This window comes from Hyperoodon ampullatus (assembly GCF_949752795.1).
Source record: "Hyperoodon ampullatus genome assembly, chromosome: 9".
Lineage (NCBI taxonomy): Eukaryota > Metazoa > Chordata > Mammalia > Artiodactyla > Ziphiidae > Hyperoodon > Hyperoodon ampullatus.
The window spans coordinates 76,400,370-76,421,643 of record NC_136922.1 but is presented as its reverse complement, the minus strand read 5'-3'; the positions used below and the strand labels follow the sequence as shown (position 1 = coordinate 76,421,643).

The following is a 21,274-nucleotide window of genomic DNA, read 5'->3' as shown; positions in this document are numbered from 1 at the left end:
TTTTAAACTTCAGACCTTTCATTTAAAAATTATCCAAGCCCTGCTTCCACCCTTCCTGGTGTGATCTGTGTTCCTTCTGTGACCATCTAGCACCTTTCTATGAAGTGGGAACAAAGGATTAGTCCTAGAAAGGAGTTGAAACTGAAAATAATGGTCAAAATTATTCGAGGGTGGCAGCACAGATGGAACCTCACTTGATAAACTAAAGAAAACCTGTTGTTAAGGATTTAGCTTCTCAATGAGAACGATCATGTTGTTTTGAAGGTTACCTAATCAAGCAAATGAACACATTCACCTAGCTGGAAATGCAGAAAGAGATACAATTGATGTGTTCCAGCAGAATATTAGAGATGCCTAATCAAACGTGATCTTTAACCCCCTCACACCCATAGACAGGACATTCACAACTCTGCAACGTTACAACTACTATGGTACATTTTCCCCATTTAAAAAAATTTTACCCTTACTCCTTCATTGTATGTAAAGATACTGGTATATGTGCACAGTCATAATGCTTAAAAAAATAAAGAAAAAAATATTTTAATCAGTATCAAATGGGAAAAGGAAGAAATATAAATACCCCATTCCCCACTAGTGGCAAGTTCATTCCACTTGTTATCTCTTTAGTATATTATTTTGCTCTCACTATTAAACAAAAATTAAAAACAGCCAAAAAAACAAAAAAAGCAAACAATTCTTGCATAACTTATTTATATATTTTCAATATTTTTCTTTTAATTCTTTCAAAGCAATACATCTATTTGGTAATGGCAATTTGTCTGTAAGGAGGGATGAATCATTATAAAGAAACTGAACCTAAATTACCCTTCAGGTAAAGCATCTTGTTCAAATAAGGTTTTTGTGTACAACACTTTTTTTTTTAAATGTGGCAATATAAATCAAATGCTTTAACATTTTGCCTACCCAGCAATTCTACTTCTGAGACTTCATCCTAGGGGAAATTGTCACAACTGTGCATGAAGATTCAGCTTTAAGGATGTTGATCACGACATTGTTTCTAATGGTAGAAAACTGGAAACGGCCCAAATGTCAATCATAGGAGAATGGCTAAGGTGCTGCACATCCACAGGGTGCAGTTTGATGCAGTCGTTAAACCATGTGGTGGAGGGCTTCCCTGGTGGCGCAGTGGTTGGGAGTCCGCCTGCTGATGCAGGGGACACGGGTTCGTGCCCCGGTCCGGGAAGATCCCACATGCCACGGAGCGGCTAGGCCCGTGAGCCATGGCCGCTGAGCCTGCGCATCCGGAGCCTGTGCTCCGCAACGGGAGAGGCCACAACAGTGAGAGGCCAGCATACCGCAAAAAAAGGGGGAAAAAAAAAATCATGTGGTGGAAAGTATTTAATGACCTGGGGAAATGTTGCATTGTTGTGTACACATCAATAAGTAAAACAAATTTACAAAAATTATGATTTCACATATTTTTTAAAAAGCATTTTTATGCACAGAGATAAAAAGGCTGGAACTATATATACCAAATAACAACAGTTTTTATTTCTGGGTGCTGGGATTATAGACAATTTTTTTCTATGTTTACCTGCATTTCCAAAGCTTCCTGCAATGTACACATAATAAGTGAATTTTTAAAAGATAACAATGATGCTAAGTGGAAGAATTCTTTCTACAAATTGTCTGCAGCAAGTTCATGGGCAAATATGATACACTGGTGGAGCCAGACACAGACAGCATAAACAGACGAAGGCAGAACTTACACGAAGTGCTGTTAGCCTGCAGATGTAGAAAATTATTTATATACCTTCATGAAAGTTAGTGTATTCCTTCTATGGTGTGCAATTGTTAACCGTGTTTTAATCTAATAAATGCCTAATATCTAAATCAGAGGCAGGACCTGCATGTTTTGGCTCATTTTTAAGAAAAAACCATATACATTACCTTTAGGAGAAAGCTAATTATTATGGACTGCTTGCCCCATGAGCCTTTTTCATTTCTTTAGGGAAAAAAAAAAGACTGAGACTTGGTTGTTGTTGCCTATTATAATTATGAAACTTATTATTTTGAAATGATTATGGGGTCATAGGAAGTTGTGAATATAGTACACAGAGTTCTGTGAAGCTTCCTTCAGCTTCCCTCAAATGGTGACAACTCACATAACTGCATTATAACATAAAAAACCTAAGAAATTGATGTTGGTACAGTACTATTAAGTCAATTACAGACCTTATTCAGTTTTCACCATTTTTTACATGCATTCCTGTGTGTGTGGTTCTATGCAATTTTATCCCAAGGCTAGATTCATGTAACTACCATCAAAATACACAACTTTTCCAAAGGAACTTTCTCACGCTACCCCTTTATTTGTACCCTCCCCACCAATACCTGTCCCCAGTGACCACTAATCTGTTCTCTACCTCCATAGACTTGTCTGCCTACTTTGATTTTATGCTGTTGCCACCAGGGAAATGGGTAGAATGGTAAGGGGAACAGGGTGACTAACAGTACTGATGAAAACGGTAGTATCAGAGGTTTTAAGCAGGAAATAACAACAAATAAGCTGTTTTCCAATATTGCTTGTAATTTATTCAGAAATTTTATTTTGAGGAAGAAACTCAAAATCATTCTAAGTCCAATTTTGTATGAGCAGACTCTAACTGTGCAGTGCTTTTCTGTCTTTTGAAAGTGGTGTGTAGCTACCATTATCGCCAGAAAGTCCCCTTAAGAATTAGAATCCAAGGAGGAAATGAAAGTAAATGAGACATCACACACTCATTGTAGAAACAAGGAATGCTGAATGTTTCTCACTTCGGCAAAGCTGAACTGTTGGCGTTAATTTTCCTTCCATTTCTTTCCATCTTGTGTTTCATACAGATCCTTTTATGAAAGAAGGACTTTCTCCAAGCATCTTAGGCGTACAAAATCAAATTGCTGTGAAAGTCTTTCCTTAAAATCTACAATCTTGAATTTCATACAACTGGAATCATAGCATGTGTACTTTTGTGTCTGGCTTCTCTCTCTCCAAATGATGCTTCTGAGGTTCATCCATGTTGTAGCATGTATCAGTACTTTGCTCCTTTTTATTGCCGAGTAGTATTTCATTGTGTGGATATACAATATGTTTATTCTCTTGCTAATGGCTATTTGGATTGTTCTCCAGTTTTGGACTACTATGAAGAAAGCTGTTGTGACTATTCTTGTGTACTTTTTGGTTAAAAAAACCCCCTCATTTTTTCTTGGATATGTAACTGGAAATGGAATTGAGTCGGAAGGTAGATGAATGTTTAAACTGGTAGACAGTGCTCCAAAGTGGTTGTATGAAGTTTGCAAAGCTATTATATGATGAGAGAGGTCAGAAAAAGGGTGACTTCTGGGTTAGAGGGGCAATTTTCTGAGATGATGGAAAGTTCTATGATTCTGGGCAGTGATCACAGAGGTATATACATAGGTGAAAACATCCAGCTCTACATTTAAGATTTGTGCATGTTACAATATGTAATTTATACCACAATAAAAAAGATGAAAAAAAAAAAAGCCAAACCTACAATCCTGTGTCACCTGAAGCTGCCTTCTCTTACTTGCCTTTCGTCATTCTGGCCCCTCCATTCTCTCTATGCATCCTTATCTAAAAATTACTTCCTAGTTTAATAAACAGAATCCAATTATGTTTCAGGTTGGCCTTTCAAATACTAAGATGGTTAAATTATCTCCTCTAAACCTAATCTTTTCCAGAATAAATACTTCCAGCCCCTCAACTGACACAGTCTTCAGAACTTCTCACTTATTTTTGTTACGGAGCCATGGGTGATTTCAAAATATGAGAATTAGAAGTGGAAATAATCATCTGAATCCCTGAAATCCGACAGTACAGAGCTCAGGGGAAACGTGCAGTCTGAGTAGCCCTGGCCACGAGCATTCTCTGAGTACTAGCTGGGCTGGCCCTGAAGCTGAGCACCTGGAGCAGTTTGTTCCTATGGTCGTGTGGTCAACAACCCCCTCTGATTCTATTCAAACCAATTTCAGCCAAAGCCAGGTCTTTTCTCTTTTACTTCAGCCATGAGAATTTTTGAACCTATGAGCAGGATTTCACATTTGACTCCATTAAATTTTAAATCTTAAAATAAAATCTAGGACTTCCCTTGGGGCACAGTGGTTAAGAATCCACCTCCCAATGCAGGGGACATGATCCCTGGTCCGGGAAGGTCCCACATGCTGCGGAACAACTAAGCCTGTGCACCACAACTACTGAGCCTGCGCTCTAGAGCCTGCAAGCCACAACTACTGAGCCCACGTGCCACGACTACTGAAGCCCGTGTGCCTAGAGTCCGTGCTCCACAACAAAAGAAGCCACTGCACGCTGCAACTACAGAAAGCCCGCACCACGTGCAGCAACAAAGACCCAATGCAGTCAAAAATAAAATAAATACATTTATAAAAAAATAAAATCGAAACCATTAAATATTAATGGTTTCAGCATATTAGTCCAGGCTACCAGTCATTGTTGTAACTCAACCTACCACTCACAGCTTTGTTCCATATACCTCGTAAGTACACCTTCCTCCCCATATGATTATTATCATCATCAAAATTACTGCTAACATTTATCAAGGGCTTATTAAGTGCCAGGCCCTGGTGTTAATCACTTACACACATTAATCCTCAGAGCAACCCTATGAGATAGGACCTACTGCTAGCCCTGTTTTATAGATGGGGAAAGTGAGGCATAGAACAGTTAAGAAATATGCCAACACCACACACTTAGAACAAATATGAGCTTCCCCCAGAACACATGCTTTTTAACTGTGCTATGCTGTTGACAAGGTCTGATTTAAAAACATACTGACCATGGCAATACCAAGGAGAGAATCCAAAAATGGTATTCTAGAGATCACCCTAAATTTGCAACAGTCTGCAATGATCTATGTGCAACCATTTATTAATAGTTATGATAGGTATTACATTATACCATTAAATTATACCATTTATTTATTAATGGTGTAATAGGTATCATGACCACATTGCTCCACGTTACCTAAAAAGACAGCATTAAAAACATTATCAGGGGCTTCCCTGGTGGCGCAGTGGTTGACAGTCCGCCTGCCGATGCAGGGGACACAGGTTCGTGCCCCGGTCCGGGAAGATCCCACATGCCGCGGAGCGGTTGGGCCCGTGAGCCATGGCCGCTGAGCCTGTGCGTCCGGAGCCTGTGCTCCGCAACGGGAGAGGCCACAACAGTGAGAGGCCCGCATACCGCAAAAAAAAAAAAAAAAAAATTATCAAAATTCACTTTGTTATAAAGCAGAAACTAACACACCATTGTAAAGCAATTATACTCCAATAAAGATGTTAAAAAAATTATCAAACGTTTTATTTAGATAACGATACAAATATTTCCATAGCATTTCTCTAATATGAAATATAAAGAAAAATGGCCTTAATAAGAAACATTTAAATATTATTGTATAGACTACAAATATTTTCACATGTACTATCTCATCTGTTTTTATGTCACACAACTTCCTCAGTAAATCCATGCTAGATCTTCAATCAGCTCTTTCCTAAGTGTTCATAAACCACATATTTCTCTCCTCTAGAATTTTTCTGGGATTGATTTATTTGTTGAAATTCTTTAAAAAAAAAAGAATCAAAAGTATTGAGGGGAAATAGAAAATAGGAGTGAATAGTTGTATATTTTTATTAACTTATTAACACATTACTTTCTTATCCAGATAGTAGTACTACAAGATAAATCAAAGAATTGGACAACAGCACATGACTGTGAAAGTCAGCCCTCAAAAATCTTTCATTTTACAGATAAAAAATACAGGCCCAGGGAAGCTAAATGATATACTTAAGAGCTGCCTAACTAATTAGTGACAGAGATGGTCTTGCAATAGCATGTCTTTGTCACCATCCCATACTGCCAATGTGGTACTTGCTTTTATTTTCCTTATCATCATTCTCTTATACTTTATCATTTTCCTTGGAAAATGGCTTCACAATTAGTCTTGAGACTTTTGCCTCCTCTGAACTTTAGCCACCCAGAACACCTGCTGACAGATTTCTACCTCACTTGTATATACCTATTTAGCTATTTGTCATTCTGATATTTTCATAAACTTTAATCATTTGTGTTTAATTTTACATTTTTTTCCCAGTGGGAATAACTATAGTCCCATCTTTTAGAATCTCTCATCCTTCTTCAACCAATTTCCACTTTAAAAATCTCTGTATCTCCTATGCCACATAGTGTCCACACAAAGTATTTATTGAATCTCCATTTACGGGTTTATATTTATCTTTCCTTTGAATTAAAAAAAAAGGTGTGACTTCTCGTTGTTGCTATTATAAGCTACAGGATAACATGCTCTCCTTTAAGGTGTTTCCTTTTTGGTAAGAATTAAATCCAAGGTATTAACTACTCTCAGGCTTTGTCTGCTTTGGTTGTAATTAGAGTATAAGACAAGACTTTGTCAGATGTTTTGCTTTTAGCAAATGAGACTCATAGATTGACAGGTGCAGGCCTTCCCATCGCCTGCTCCAAATTCACAACCTCTAAAGACTAGGTGGACCTTCCACCTGTTCCCCACATTCCACTTTTTTTCCTTCCTCATGTCGTTTTTATGACTCAGCAGAAGTAGGTGGGTGTTGGTGGGCTACATGAATCCTGGCAGGCTCTTGATAACGTCTTAGTTACATGCCCCCGAAAGACAGATTATCTAAGGGTTATACTGGGTCTACATAGTTAAGAAAGAGATCCCCAGAGAGCAAATGAAACGAAGTAGTTACAGTTTAAAATAGAAAGTTTTGATCACCCAGGAAGTAAAAAAAGTTTCTGCACTGGGATTCCCATTTGTTGTATAAAGAAGAAAAGCCAGGGCAAGCCAGGGCTTCCCTGGTGGCGCAGTGGTTGCGAATCTGCCTGCTAATGCAGGGGACACAGGTTCGAGCCCTGGTCTGGGAAGGTCCCACATGCCGCGGAGCGACTGGGCCCGTGAGCCACAGCTACTGAGCCTGCGCGTCTGGAGCCTGTGCTCCGCAACAAGAGAGGCCGCGATAGTGAAAGGCCCGCACACCGCGATGAAGAGTGGCCCCCACTTGCCACAACTAGAGAAAGCCCTCACACAGAAACGAAGACCCAACACAGCAAAAATAAATAAATAAATTTAAAAGAAAAGAAGAAAAGCCAAATTCTAGAAACTCTTTTATACTTATTGGTTGGAAAACCCTGCATGTGTTTCCCTGAAGGATAGAATTCTGTTTCTTCGCAGAGTCTGAAATCACCTCCCCAGTCCTCTCCAGTGGCATTCCACTCCTTCACATCTTAGGGCTTTCTCAGCGTTCATTTCTCAACCACCTCAAGTCAAAAAAGGGCAGAGTGTGAACCCACTGTGCCACTCCCTTCACTCTGGGGGCAGGCTGAAGCCCCTCCTCTGCTGACATTGCCTCCAAGTCTCTCCATGGTCTCCAGAACAAAATCCAAACTAGACCCAAAGCTCTTTTGAGGCCTGGCCCCTGCTTAACTCACCCAGTGCAAGTTCAGCCCTTTGCTACAGCCTCTGTCTTCCCTCTGCTCTGTGGGAAACAGCGTTCTCCTCACAAGCTGTGTCAATCCTGCCCTGAACCTCTGGACATATTCTCTTTGCCTCCAGCACCTGCGCTGTCTGGCTCAGCACAGATCCCACCTCCACGGGGGTGGCTTCCCTCATTACCCTGGATGAGGTGTCCCTTCCATCTTGGGTTAAACTCTATCAGTCTTCACACTTTACAGCGATTGTCCATTCTCTTATTTCCCTCTCCTACTTACGTGGTGTGCTTTAGGGGTAAAAGCTGTGTTTCTTCATCACTTTGTACCCACCACACAAAGCAATGTTTGAAACATAGTTGGTGGTCAGTGTTTGCTGAATAAAATCTTAAGTTAATGTACTAACATATCAAATCACTTGATATTACCTTCCTTCAACATGCAAACATTTACTTCTAATTTAGCTTCTGGGAGCCAAAAGTGATCAGTGTTGATGGGTGCTTTAAGAGGGAGTCATAAACTTGTTATTTCTCAACACGTATACTTCCTTTATCTTTGCTTACAGCATTCTGGCAGAAGGCATGACATTGGACTGTGCTCTAAATCTAGATGTCTATTTGAAAAGGCAGTGGAACGAAAAAGTGGGGCAGGAAGAAAGCAAGAGTAAAAGCTGAAACAAGGTTGAAGAAAAGTAGAATTTTTGTCCAGAAACAAGGAAGGCAAACCACACATCTTCTGGCTCCCAAGGACCCTTTACGAGAATGATGCTGCTGAAAAAAAAAAAAAAAGTCATCTCAGGGAGGATGACTGTTAAGTTTTCAAAAGTCATAAATGGCTCATAAGATCAAATCTGAAATTCAATGAAATAATCTTAGGACAAATTTATGTAATTATGAGTAAAACTGTCAATTTGATGTGTCTCAGAAAACCCATGGGGCAAAACTTTAGATAGGACAGAATTTTTCCAGTGATAATCTTTTCGCCTAATTTCCTTTTGTTCATCTGCAATAATAATAACAATCAAGACCTAATTTTAAAAGGATCATTACTTTCCCTGTGCATGAGATTAGTCAACTGAGGGTCAATTTTACATCTATACTTCTAAAAGAATGTTTTCAAGGGTAGCAACCAGCAGATAAGTAAGTCCCAAAGCACCTCACAAGTAAGGACACTATGTCATAGTGCATCTCCATCTAACAAGTTGTTTGTTCACCATCGATGCTCTGAACACCTACTGTAGTACCTAAGTGTCCAAGAAGAAGAGGACACAGGGCTTGCTCTCAAAGAGTTTCTTTCTCTGTACTTCCCACAGCATGTTTCAAACTGATTCACTGAGCACGGATTCATCCCACCTCCACTCACCATGGGTTGTTTTTTGTTTTTACCATCTTTCTTCAATAGACTGAAAGCTTCTTGGCGACACAGAGTAAATCATATTCATCTCTGAATGTGGAAGCACCTAAAAGTTAGTACTTTCAACATAAAGGTTTGATAGATCCTTGCTGAATTAATTTGAAAAAATTAACCTAATTACTCTTATAACCATTTAAGATTACATAGTATCAAGCATCACTTTTCTTGGTTGCCCAGCAAATTGATATACTTGAAGTTTGTGTAGCCTTGACAGATGCTTTTGGAGCCACGAACTGACTAACCAAACAAACAAAATTGAAAGACAAACTAATGAAAATGCAGCCCACTTCTCCTTCCTGTTTGTGGACTGTAATGTCTTATTACTATACCATTATGTGACGCTGTCCTCCATGTGACTGTCTTCAATAAAATTTCTCAGTTTACTCCTGTTCATGATATGATGCAATGAAAACAATAGGTATGTAAAATTCTGTCCTTAGATTTTTTTTTTTTTTGGTTCCAGACAGTATGAAGTCTTTTTGTCCCACCTTCAAAAAGCCAATCTAAGGTCCCCTTTCAACCAAAGGTGAAAACTTCACTGAAGAAATAAAAAGGACTGATATACTAGAACCTCAAAATGATGTGCCACCTGGGATGGGGAAATACTACATGATCTTGGTAATCTGGAGAAAGGGGAGAGGCAGGCAACACAGATTCAACTATCATGCTACAAAGCCAAACAACAGATCTTATTTGCAACTTTTGAATTGGATTACCCCAAAAGGTCTGTGTCAGGAGGGCCTTCTGTGGCTGGTGCCCTGGAGCCAAAAACGGCAGTTTATGTGATGGTGATGGCCAGCTAAGGAGGGATGTTACCTTGGTAAATTATGATAACTGGGCAGTAAGGATTACTAAAGCCAGCATAAATTTAGAGGGTTTGTTCATGTGCCAACTCTGTGAGTTACAGATGTATGCATTCATAAAATGTCTTCCATCATCAGAGATTGTAGAAGGTTTTCACGCATACAGTCTTCACTGAAATAGCATCTGTTATCAGAACTCCCGCTCATTGCATGTATACTATATAGATGCACTTTGTAACCTCAAAGGCCTAGTCCTCTTGACAGATCTACCTCTTAGTTTCTAAGTCAGCAGGGCACCCACTGCAAAGCTATACAGGGCCATCACTTCTCAGTCACTCGTGCTTACTAGCCTGAAGCCGTAGCCCATGGTGTCAGTGCTGATAATTATTTTCTTCTTTGAAGCAGCAATGGGATTATCTGCCTATCTTTTACACAAGGATTCTCTTCAGCATTTGCCGGGTATCCTTGATCTTTTCCATGAGAGCCAGGCCAGGGAAGGGAGCTGGACTAGGCTTCAAGTCTGTCACTAGGGACAGATGGCACTTCAAACCCTCTTTCTTGAATGCAGCCTCCTTCTGTAGTGGATGTGTCTCAGAAGCTGCCTGTGCCTATGGCATCAGAACTCACATCTATACATACACTTGACTGAAAAGCACTATTTTGGAGGTCTGGACAGCCTGACGCTGACTGCTTCAATACAGATTTTTAAAAAAATATTTATTTATTTTATTTGGTTGTGCCAGGTCTTAGTTGCAGCTCGAGGGCTCCTTAGTTGTGGCATGTGAACGCTTAGTTATGGCATGCATGTGGGATCTAGTTCCCTGACCAGGGATCGAACCCAGGCCCCCTGCACTGGGAGTGTGGAGTCTTAACCACTGCGCCACCAGGGAAGTCCTGTCAATAGAGATTTTATTCACTGGTCCTTCTGGCATCTCAAATCCCTCTTATTCCATAAACATAAATGGAAAACAGCCTAACCAAAAGACAGGGTATCCAGTGACCATTTCAGAGGAACAGAGATGATAGTTGAGTAACTTGTACTAGTTATAAGGCCCTGGGCAATGAACAAAGTGTACAAAATTTTTACTTATAACTACATGCTGACTCTGCAAACCAATGATTAGCAAAAAGCTTATTCTCTGAATAGTCTCAACATAGAGTGATTCCCTCATGCTTTCTTTAGAATTTCTGTTTCCAATCTACTGAGATGAAAGTATTTCCCCCAATGTTACAAACATGTCTTGTTCTTGAAAGTATACCCTTTGCACATTGCCAGATGGTAGATAATAATGCTAATTTAGGATGGGCTTGATGGCACCAGTAAAAATGGTCTTGATATAGTTGTTGCATTTATATAGTATTCATGACTATAAAAAAGACCAGCTGTCCCTCACAGGGAAGTTCCTGCCCCCAAATTTAGGGCAATCACTAAATGACCTAATGGAGTAAATATCGAAAAGAGCTTGGATTTGTATTTCTATTGGTACAAATAACCCCAAGGCTGAAACAATTTGTCTTTTGATCAGGAGTGAAAATGTTCGGCATTTTTTATTTTTCAGCTTTCCAAATGTTAGAGTTGTTTATAGATAAAACTAAGCATTTCCATTCTTATCAAATATCTACATATATGTCCTATGAGATCTAAAATTAATCTTAATAACAGGCCATAACACTTTTGGGGAGGGCAAAAGACTGGGCTTTTATGCTCTCATTTTAACTGACATTTTATGTATGGTTTTCCATTTGAACAAAATGGATTGAGAACAGAGGTGAAGTTCAGGAGTGGTCACCTTAGCTCTTTATAAGGGTTAATAGTTACTGAATTCTTACTGTATGGCCCACACTGTTCTAAACATTTACCATGGATTAACTGCTTTAATCCTCACAACAAATTCCCAGCTGTGTGATCCTGGGCAAGTTACTTAGGCTTTCTAAGCCTCGATTCCATTTCCAGAGAAAGAAATGGAAGCTTATAAGAAGGTTAAGTGATGTGCTGAAGTTCACTCAGCCAGTGAAAGGCAGTGCTGGGACTTGATCTCAGCAGGCTGGCACCAGGGCTAGTTCTCTTCCCCACCAAGAGGACTGCCTTTGGCATCCTCAGGGATCACTAACTAGAGACAGAACTAGACACTCCCAAAGGAAATGCTCACAAAATTAGCACTCACATTCCTATTCACTTGCTCTGTGAGATTCTTCTAAAATTGAAATGGGCAAATGATAATGAATAAGAAACGCATGAATTCTTTTCCCCATTCCCACCCTAATCTTTGAGGCTTAAGCTTTCAACCTAGGTGGCCTATAAACTTCTTTGAAAGGCAATCCAAAGCTTGTAACAACTTTCTCAATGGCTTTGAAAAGAAGGTTCTCATGACTTAATGAGCTTAAAAAACATTTCTGTCTTTATAGCTAATGTATGACTGAAAAAAAAAAGATAAATCTCAAATTAAATGAACACCATGCATCAAATCCCCTTTGTGACTAAAGAAATCAGGTACACGTTGAAGATGGAAAGCCGTATTTTGAAGATGGTTTCAGAAAGATAAGCAAATATAGATATGCCCAGTTCTTAAGGAATAATTTTAAAAGAATCTTAAAAGACAATTTGGCATTACTGAAATTCTGCACCACGGCTCCAGCCCGCCTAATTCGTGCCTTTGTTAAGAGGAGTGAGAGAGGGAGAGAAAGTCACTTCAGCAAAGCTTACGTTTATGAAAAACACATGGGCTTTTAAAGCCAGCTAAACCCGAATTTGCATCTCAGTTCTACAGTTTTCAAGGAATGTGGTCTTGAAAGTTACTTAAATTCACAAGCCTCAGTTTCTGCATCTGCTAAAATGGAATAACTACCTCCTTGCAAAGACACTGTAAGAGTTATAGGTAATGTGTGCAATGTGCTTGGCACATGGTAGGTTCTCGACAAACTGTAGCTGATAATAACAACAAGAACAGTGTTAATAAAAACAATACAAAATACTGCCAACAGCAGAGACCAGTGGAAGTATGATGATGGTTAAGAGCACGGGCCAGGGGTCAGACCACCTCAGCTTTTATCCTGGCTTTCCTTTCCTCGTAGAATTCACATCTTATTGAACCAAGACTGTTCTCAGTTTATCTCTGCTCTCATAACATAACATCTCCATGGCTTTACTTGACATCTTAGGCTCTTCACTTCAGCAAATGACTTAACTCTTCTCTGTACCATTACCACAGCTGTAAAATGGGGCTAATAATCGCATCTACCTCATACGCTTGTGGTGAGAATAAATGAGTCCAACCACAAAGAGCTTAGAATCACGTCTGACCCTGACACATCAATAAGAACTCAATGCTAGCTGTTGCTGCTGCTGTTTTTTTAGTTATTGTGTGAAGGACACTCCAAAACCAACACCAACCACCTGGATAAAAACTGCCCACCCCTAATGTTGTTTAACAAATTGAAACTAGAAGAGCATGAAAACTCCTGAGGCTGGCAAGACAGCATTTCAGACTAATGGCTAGAATAATATAAGATCAGAAGTTATGTCAAGGGAAAAAAATCAAAATTAGACTGCAGTTTACAAGGAGGTGTGATCAGTTAACTGGTAATCCTACTAAGAATCCAGGGTTGCCAAAGGGCTTCACTGTAAAAGGACTTTGTAAATGGCACTTTTAAAAGTCAAAGCAAATAAAAAAGTGGAGAATAAGAATGAGGCAAAGGGAATACAGGTTGCCTTCCTCCTTTCCTCAGAAGATGTTGTGTTTTTTCCCCCATGTTTTACCGTATTTCTAAATCCTTTTTGCAAAGGTCAGAAAAGCAGCACTACCATTGTGTCACTTCCCAACATACTACTTAAAAAAATTCAGCTACCTAGCAAATGTAATAAAGAAGGATTGCTGTACCCATAAAACATCCAAGAAACAGCTACCAAACCAGAGCATTCCAATTTGCAAAGATAGCATATAATCCTGCTGCTTTGGGTGTGGCTCGATGGCGAGGGATGGTGAGGCTGGGATTCAAAGGGCTGTCTCCAGCATCTCATGGATTCGGATGATGACATCTGAACCAGGGTGAAGAACAGGGCACCCCCATTGCTGTCTGTACTCCAAGCCCTCTGAAGCACCCACTTTCTAACACAGGGGCAGAAAATGGGACAAGAACTGGGTCAAGGTCCTTTGGGTCTCCAGAAAAAGCAGCAGGGATGAACTTGAAAGAGCCCACTTTATGGTACGAGGTGAGGAAGAAGAGGCATGTTTTTAATAGTCTTGTGTGGTTGCAGCTCACTCTTCAAGCAACAGTAACTTCAGCAGCCACTTCATTATATTTCTACTGTAAATGACACTGGCCTAAGCCAAGTCTGTACCAAAACACCCTCCAGAATTCAGCTGGGGTTAGGTCATCTGCAGTCTATTGACAACTGCTGAACTTAAAACCCCTAACGAGGCATCTCAGCAACAGTATGTGTCCTGCCACTAATGAGGCTCTTTTTCCATGAATAACGAATAAGAACATCATCTCTGTTGCCAGGTACAAACATAAACAAAGCTCAACACAAGGGCCTTGGTATGGTGAGTTTGTCCATTTGCAACAAAGGAATTTTGCAAAGTGAGAGCCAAGTTTTAGTGGAGGGTGGGACAAGCTCTTGTAACGAATAATGTGAACATATGTTATCAGAATCTAATAAATCAGCTTTGGGTTGTTGTGGAACAGAGGCTGTGCAATGGGATAGAGAGAGACAACAGAAAGCTCCAAATGAGTTCATTTCTTTATTTTACACTCAGTCTCGTAACACAAAGCTGATGATTTCTGTAATGAGCCAAGATCTTCATGAAAGGAGCCTTAGTAGATCTGATATCCCAAAGGCTCTGTTGGTTAAATCTTTTCTTAAGCCTTGATGTATCAGGCTGAGGGCAGGTCGGCGCTGGGGATGAGAACACTGGAACCTTGCTATGACACTGATGGCTACGGGGTGGCACGTGGAAAAGTGCATGGCCACTTGAACCCATGTGCTGGGTTCTGCTGGTCCTAAAAGGCCCGTAATGTATGAGCATTTTGCCTCTAAGGTAGTTTCCTGGCTTAGACTCCCAAGGTCATCCCAACAGAGATTCCACATATCAACAGAGAACAAAAGTGAGCTGACATGAAGGCCAAACAGTCTTTATTTTGTTTACTATAAAGTGCGCCACAAATACTTTTCTCTCTTTCTAAAATCAGTTCCATACTAGGTAGCATATATCTTGTTACACAGGGTGCTCATGTTTGCACAGGCCAAGTGATGCCATCACTGGCTGACGGCTTTTAGTTTCCATCAGTGTGAGCAAGAATTAACAATAAAACAAAACAAAAACAGTCTCATGATGCCTCAGTTCTTCCAACTACAGAGGGTAACAACTCTAACCTATTTCAGAGATTACTTATGAAGAACTGTATGTCAAAAATAAGACTCAAATAGTATAGTTTGCCCTATATGTTTGATGAATATTTTGACCTGAATAATTATTTTTTTATTTTTATAAATTAATTGTATTTATTTATTATTTTTGGCTGTGTTGGGTCTTCATTGCTGCACGCGTGCTTTCTCTAGTTGAGGCGAGCAGGGGCTACTCTTTGTTGCGGTGTGCAGACTTCTCGCTGCCGTGGCTTCTCTTGTTGCGGAGCATGGGCTCTAGGCGCGTGGGCTTCAGTAGTTGTGGCTCACAGTCTTTAGAGCACAGGCTCAGTAGTTGTGGCGCACGGGCTTAGTGACTCCGCGGCATGTGGGATCTTCCCGGACCAGGGCTCAAACCTGTGTCCCCTGCATTGGCAGGTGGATTCTTAACCACTGCGCCACCAGGGAAGTCCCCCTGAATAATTCTTTAAATGCACTAAAGATGCTTGCTTAAGAAAAAATATTTTATAAAGTAAACAATGATCATAAGTAATCACTCCCTAATATCCATTTTATAAGCAAATATATTTATTTTCGGGAAAGAGTTAATGAAATATGGCAGAATAGTATGAAATTCTGCAGAGATTCCAGAAGCTAAGTCATGGCAGGTAATTATGTAGAAAATTTTTGTACAATTAATCAAATAGTAAATTCACAGACAATGGCAATATGAGCAGAAGATTTTTTCAAATATCTAGGAGATGTCAGCTTATTTTTCTGGTTTATTAAGAAGAGGCAAAATGTTATTCTGTGCTCATGGGTGAGTAACCAGAATGGCAAAGGGACCGCAAAGCCTCTCATATGAAGAAATGGGGGTTATTCTGCTAATGAGGAGAAGACCTGGGATGAAAGGGCCATGATCTTATCTTCAAATATTATTGAACTGTCACAAGGTTTGTAGCAAGAGCTACCAGCTGTTCTATTGCTTTGAAGGATCAACATAACCAACAGGTAGTGGTCACAGTCAGCCGATGAGGGGTCACAGCAGGAGCTCAAACAGTCAGTGCTGTTCCAACAAGGTACATGCTACCTGCAGAGGTTCTGAGTGATTCCTGACCATGGAAATCAGGTGGAAATTCTCTAAGAGGATAGTTACCAAAGTGCTGTGCTATAAAAATGATCCTTCTGATCTAATCATTGAAATACATCAAGAAGAGAGGAATACTCAAGTAGATAAGAGTACCCAAGGACTTACCATCATACTTTGCTAAGACTGCCTGAACATCAGCATATGCTTGTAGTTCCAGAAGGGCTTCTAAAAGGTTTTCATGGATGTTGAACATGCTCAGGAGAGGGAACTCCTTCATTAACTAGGAAAGAAGAAACCAAGGAATAATTAATATATGTTTCTTATCTTTTTAAAGTATAACTAATACTGAGTTATATTTATACACTATATATAAAAGTATAATGTAATTTTTAGAAGTATAATTAATACTGAATGATAAGCATTCATATCAATTATTATGTTGTAAAGCATTAAATGCTTAAATTTTTTCCTGCTATTTTGGAAAAACGGCAACTTTGAATTTGTGAGAAAGTAAGGTGGGAGAAATTCCAAAAGTGAGGAGCTTTTATGGACACTGAGGAACATGCTTAGAGGTAGTACTGAATAATGTTAAAATGCCTTAAAGGTCAAATAAAGTGAAGGTTGAAAACTATCTCATAGGTGTTAACAGTTAGCAGTTTGGGATGGAAGCCAGAGAGTAGAAGGAGAAACAAAAGGCACTGCTCTTTTGAGCAGCCTGGTGCCCAAGTTAAGGAGAAAAAGTAGGAAAATAACTAGAAGGTGATCTGTGTTGAGAAAATCTGTAGGTAGTGAGACAGGGAACGTTAGTAAAAGAAGAGGATGTTCAGGAGTTCCTGCCTGGTGGTCTCAATTAAACAGAAGTCAAGATGATTTTCTGAGACTGAGGGAACAGGGGGCAGGGAGGAAACAGGAAGACAGCGGTGAAAGTGTAGAACAATCAGGGATTGCAGAGGCCGTCTTGGGGCCCTAACAGACTGGAGACCATGAATTTACAGAGGCTATACTTGGCACTGTTGTCAGGTTTCAGCTAACAGTGCTCAGCAGCCCAGGTACAGTGGCAAAGAGGTCAAATGATGAGGTTGAGCCTGGGAAGACTGAATTAGATTCAATGAGAAGTCAAGAAGAGAACCGGCTAGAATGGTGAAAGAATGATTAAAGGAACGGCCTCAGGTTCTGGACAGCATGGGGAGGAAGAGAGGTCCAAAGAGAGTTAAAAGATATAATAATGAATTTCACTGGAAGACAAAGAGAAAGAAGACAGGACCAAGAATTTCAGAGTAAAATCTTATCTTCAAGAAAAATAAATCTCACCTTAAGAAAAAGATAACCAGGTTCTTTATAAAGCAAAGACACACACACACACACACACACTCACACACACACACCTATTTATATATATGTGTGTGTGTATGTATGTATTGATGTATACGTATATATCCTCTATTTAATCTCCTAAATAGATAACTGTTTTCTATTATAACACAATGACCTCTAGAAAAGTGATACCTTTTTTTTTTTTTTTTGCGGTACGCGGGCCTCTCACTGTTGTGGCCTCTCCCGTTGCGGAGCACAGGCTCCGGATGCGCAGGCTCAGCGGCCATGGCTCATGGGCCTAGCTGCTCCGCGGCATGTGGGATCTTCCCAGACTGGGGCACAAACCCGTGTCCCCTGCATCAGCAGGCAGACTCTCAACCACTGCGCCACCAGGGAAGCCCCGATACCTCTTTTTTTGATGTCAAAACATTTTAAGCAATTGTGCTGAGAGAAATAATACTCAAAAATAGACTAATTTACTGTTAAGCAAGAAACCAGTGGATACATTGCATTGACTATCCACTTCTTAAAAGTTATAAATTCTTTGCCATATTGTTTTGTTTTTTTAAAGCCAAGAACATTTAGCATATCTCTAAAAATAAGTAATTTTCTGCAGCTCCAAAGCATCATATTACCAACGAATAACACCTATCAAAATGATTATGTCTTCAATAAGCCTGTCTGAACCCCCTAGAGACAGCCTGCAGTATTTTCATTGCTAGTAAAGTAAGTGAATAAGGCTGTATCACACATTGTTGATGTTCTGTAACCAATAAAAGTATTTCTTGTTCTGGTTCACTTTGATTCTGGCTGACATCACCTTTTGATTTTTTTTCCCTTTATAATTAGTGCTTGTTAGAATTAAATCTGTCATTCAGCATTTGGCAACACAATCAAGACATTCTCTAACCTGCAACATTTAAACATTTACCATTTTCAACCAATTCTTCAGGTAAAGGTCAAACTTCAAGGACACAAGTTATATTCTGTAATTTTAAAACTGCAACTCCAAATATTCGTATGCTGAAGCTTAAAAACTGAGAGGGGGGTATAATTAAAATTCAATGAGACTAAGAGCAAACATGGAGGTCTTGGCTTGTTTAAACAGAACTTGAAGCAAGACGCTAGGAGTTTGGGCAGCAATGCTTTCGCTGGAAGCTTGGACAGAGTATACCATGTCCAAAAAAACAATCACCAATCAAAGGATTTTAAACATGGCAAATAGCAAATGTTGGAGAGGTAAGCGAAGTCATATGACAATCTGGAAATCCAGCTTTGCTTCTTGAATATAAACAAGAAGAAAAAGTGAACCTTCTGCTGCCCCATCTCACTCTAGCTCGCACCTGGCCCTCTCCAGCCCTTCACAACAAGCTCTCTTAGAAAAAAGCCATGAATGTTCTACTCCCGCAGCTCCCTTCAGTCCTCACTGCAAGCTACAATCTGGCTTCCAGCCCCACAATTCCTCTGAATCTGTTCATTCCACATTTCCAGGTGACTTAAGTTGCTCCTGTGGACACCCTCCAGTCCTCTTCTTGCTTGACCTCTGCAACATTTGACAGTTTGATGACTTTTTCCTTGAAACTCTTGTGTCTCTTGGCTTTCTCAACACCATTCTCTTCTGGTTTTCTTCGTACTTATCTTCTAGCTCCTTCTCTAGTTTCCCCCTTGTCTGCTACTTAGGAGAAGGTTGTCTCCCTAGTTATGCTCCAAGTGCCCTTCACATAAACACCCTCATCTCTAGGGTACTTTCGTGTCCAGGGTCTCAATACCACCACCTTTGTGGGGATGGCTCCCACATCCTCACATCCTCACATCCTGCTCTGACCTCTCTCCTAAGCCATTATATCAATTTATAAACTATCTCCCTGACAGTTTTACCCGATCCATCTAATACTGGGCTCATAAATTTCTCCTCCCCATGCCAACCCTTCAAACCTGTTTTTCCCCGCCGTAGTACTTCCTATTTCGGAAAAGAACCATTAAGCCCCACTAGCCCTACTAACCATTAAGCCCTACCCACAATAGCCACCTTAGAGGTCCCTAAACCCCTGAATTCATATGTAAAAGATGCTGGTAGTTTTCATCAGGTTCGAAGAAAGCTCTGTCATGCAAACAAATACATAAACATAAAACAATCAAACTCTTTAAGAATCATTATCATTTCCTCTTTTCTCTGACCTTGCTGCCAATAACTTAGTTTATGCCCTTACACTTGGCCTAAATTGCTCAAATAGCATCTTCCTCTGCTTGCTTCTAGATCACCTTTTTCCAACCCACCTTTCACATTACTGTCATAATGGCTTTTCAAATAAACACACTTAAGTCCATCTCAAGCCTGCTTAAAAGGCAACCACTGACGTGGCTGGACGTATCCTAAGGAAATATGCAGATGTGAATATAAATTTACAAACAAGATTGTCTTTCACGACATTATTTATAGTAGTGAAAAATGCAAGCAACTTAAAACTTTATCTCTTATGAGGCATTTATGTAAAATAAGATATAGTCATCTATTAGGCTATGATATACAGTCATTAGTAGCTAACTTCTCAAATAATTATTAATGGCATGGCCTTGGAAATGCAGACACATGACATTACATTAGAAAAAGTAAGATACAAACCAAATAACACAATAAGATCAAGCTTTTCTTTTGTATCTATGCATAGAAACATACCTGGTTAGAAACATACCAAAATGTTTACTAGTAGTTATTTCTGGTTAGTGAGATTAAAGGTGATTTTTATTTCTTCCTTCATATTTACCATAGGTTGTAATACTTTCAAAAGGAGTATGTGTACATTCTATAAATGGGGGAGGAAAAACTGTTTTTGAGAATATTGACTTCTCTGAGAACTATGAAACATTGATAAAGGAAATTGAAGATGATTCAAAGAAATGGAAAGCTATCCCATGCTCTTGGATTGAAAGAATTCATACTGTCAAAATGGGCATACTACCCAAAGCAATCTACAGTTTTAATGTGATCCTTATCAAATTACCCATGACATTCTTCACAGAACTAGAACAAATAATCCTAAAATTTATATGGAACCACAAAAGACCCAGAATTGCCAAAGCAATCCTGAGGGAAAAGAACAAAGCTGGAGGCATAACCCTCCCAGACTTCAGACAATACTACAAATCTACAGTAATCAAAATAGCATGGTACTGGCACAAAAACAGACATATTGATCAATGCAACAGAACAGAGAGCCCAGAAATAAACCCACACACCTATGATCAATTAATCTTTGACAAAGGAGGCAAGAATATACAATGGGGAAAAGACAGTCTCTTCAGCAAGTGGTGTTGGGAAAGCTGGACAGCCACATGTAAATCAATGAAGTTAGAACACACCCTCACACCATATACGAAAATGAACTCAAAATGGCTTAAAGACTTAAATATAAGACATGATACCATAAAACTCCTAAAAGAGAACATAGGCAAAACCTTCTCTGACATAAATTGTAGTAATGTTTTCTTAGGTCAGTCTCCCGAGGGAATAGAAATAAAAGCAAAAATTTTAAAATGGGACCTAATTAAACTTAAAAGCTTTTGCACAGCAAAGGAAACCATCAAGAAAACAAAAAGACAACCTATGGAATGGGAGAAAATATTTGCAAATGGTGCAACTGACAAGGGCTTAATTTCCAAAATATACAAACAGCTCAATATCAAAAAAACCCAAACAACCCAATTAAAAAATGGGCCAAAGACCTAAACAGACATTTCTCCAAAGAAGACATACAGATGGCTAACAGGCACATGAAAAAATGCTCAACACTGCTAATTATGAGAGAAATGCAAAT

General features: G+C 39.6%; 1 protein-coding gene across 5 annotated transcripts in view; it reads right to left on the bottom strand.

Moving 5' to 3' along the window:
* Nucleotides 1–21,274, bottom strand: part of ST7 (suppression of tumorigenicity 7) — a gene marked incomplete at both ends in the record, with an annotated part of 268,832 nt that overhangs the window by 47,927 nt on the left and 199,631 nt on the right. For all 5 annotated transcript variants that reach the window (XM_079710992.1, XM_079710993.1, XM_079710995.1 and 2 more), the window contains one exon: nucleotides 16,311–16,425. In XM_079710992.1, the coding sequence (XP_079567118.1) occupies nucleotides 16,311–16,425 (115 nt within the window). The remainder of the gene's footprint in view (nucleotides 1–16,310; nucleotides 16,426–21,274) is intronic.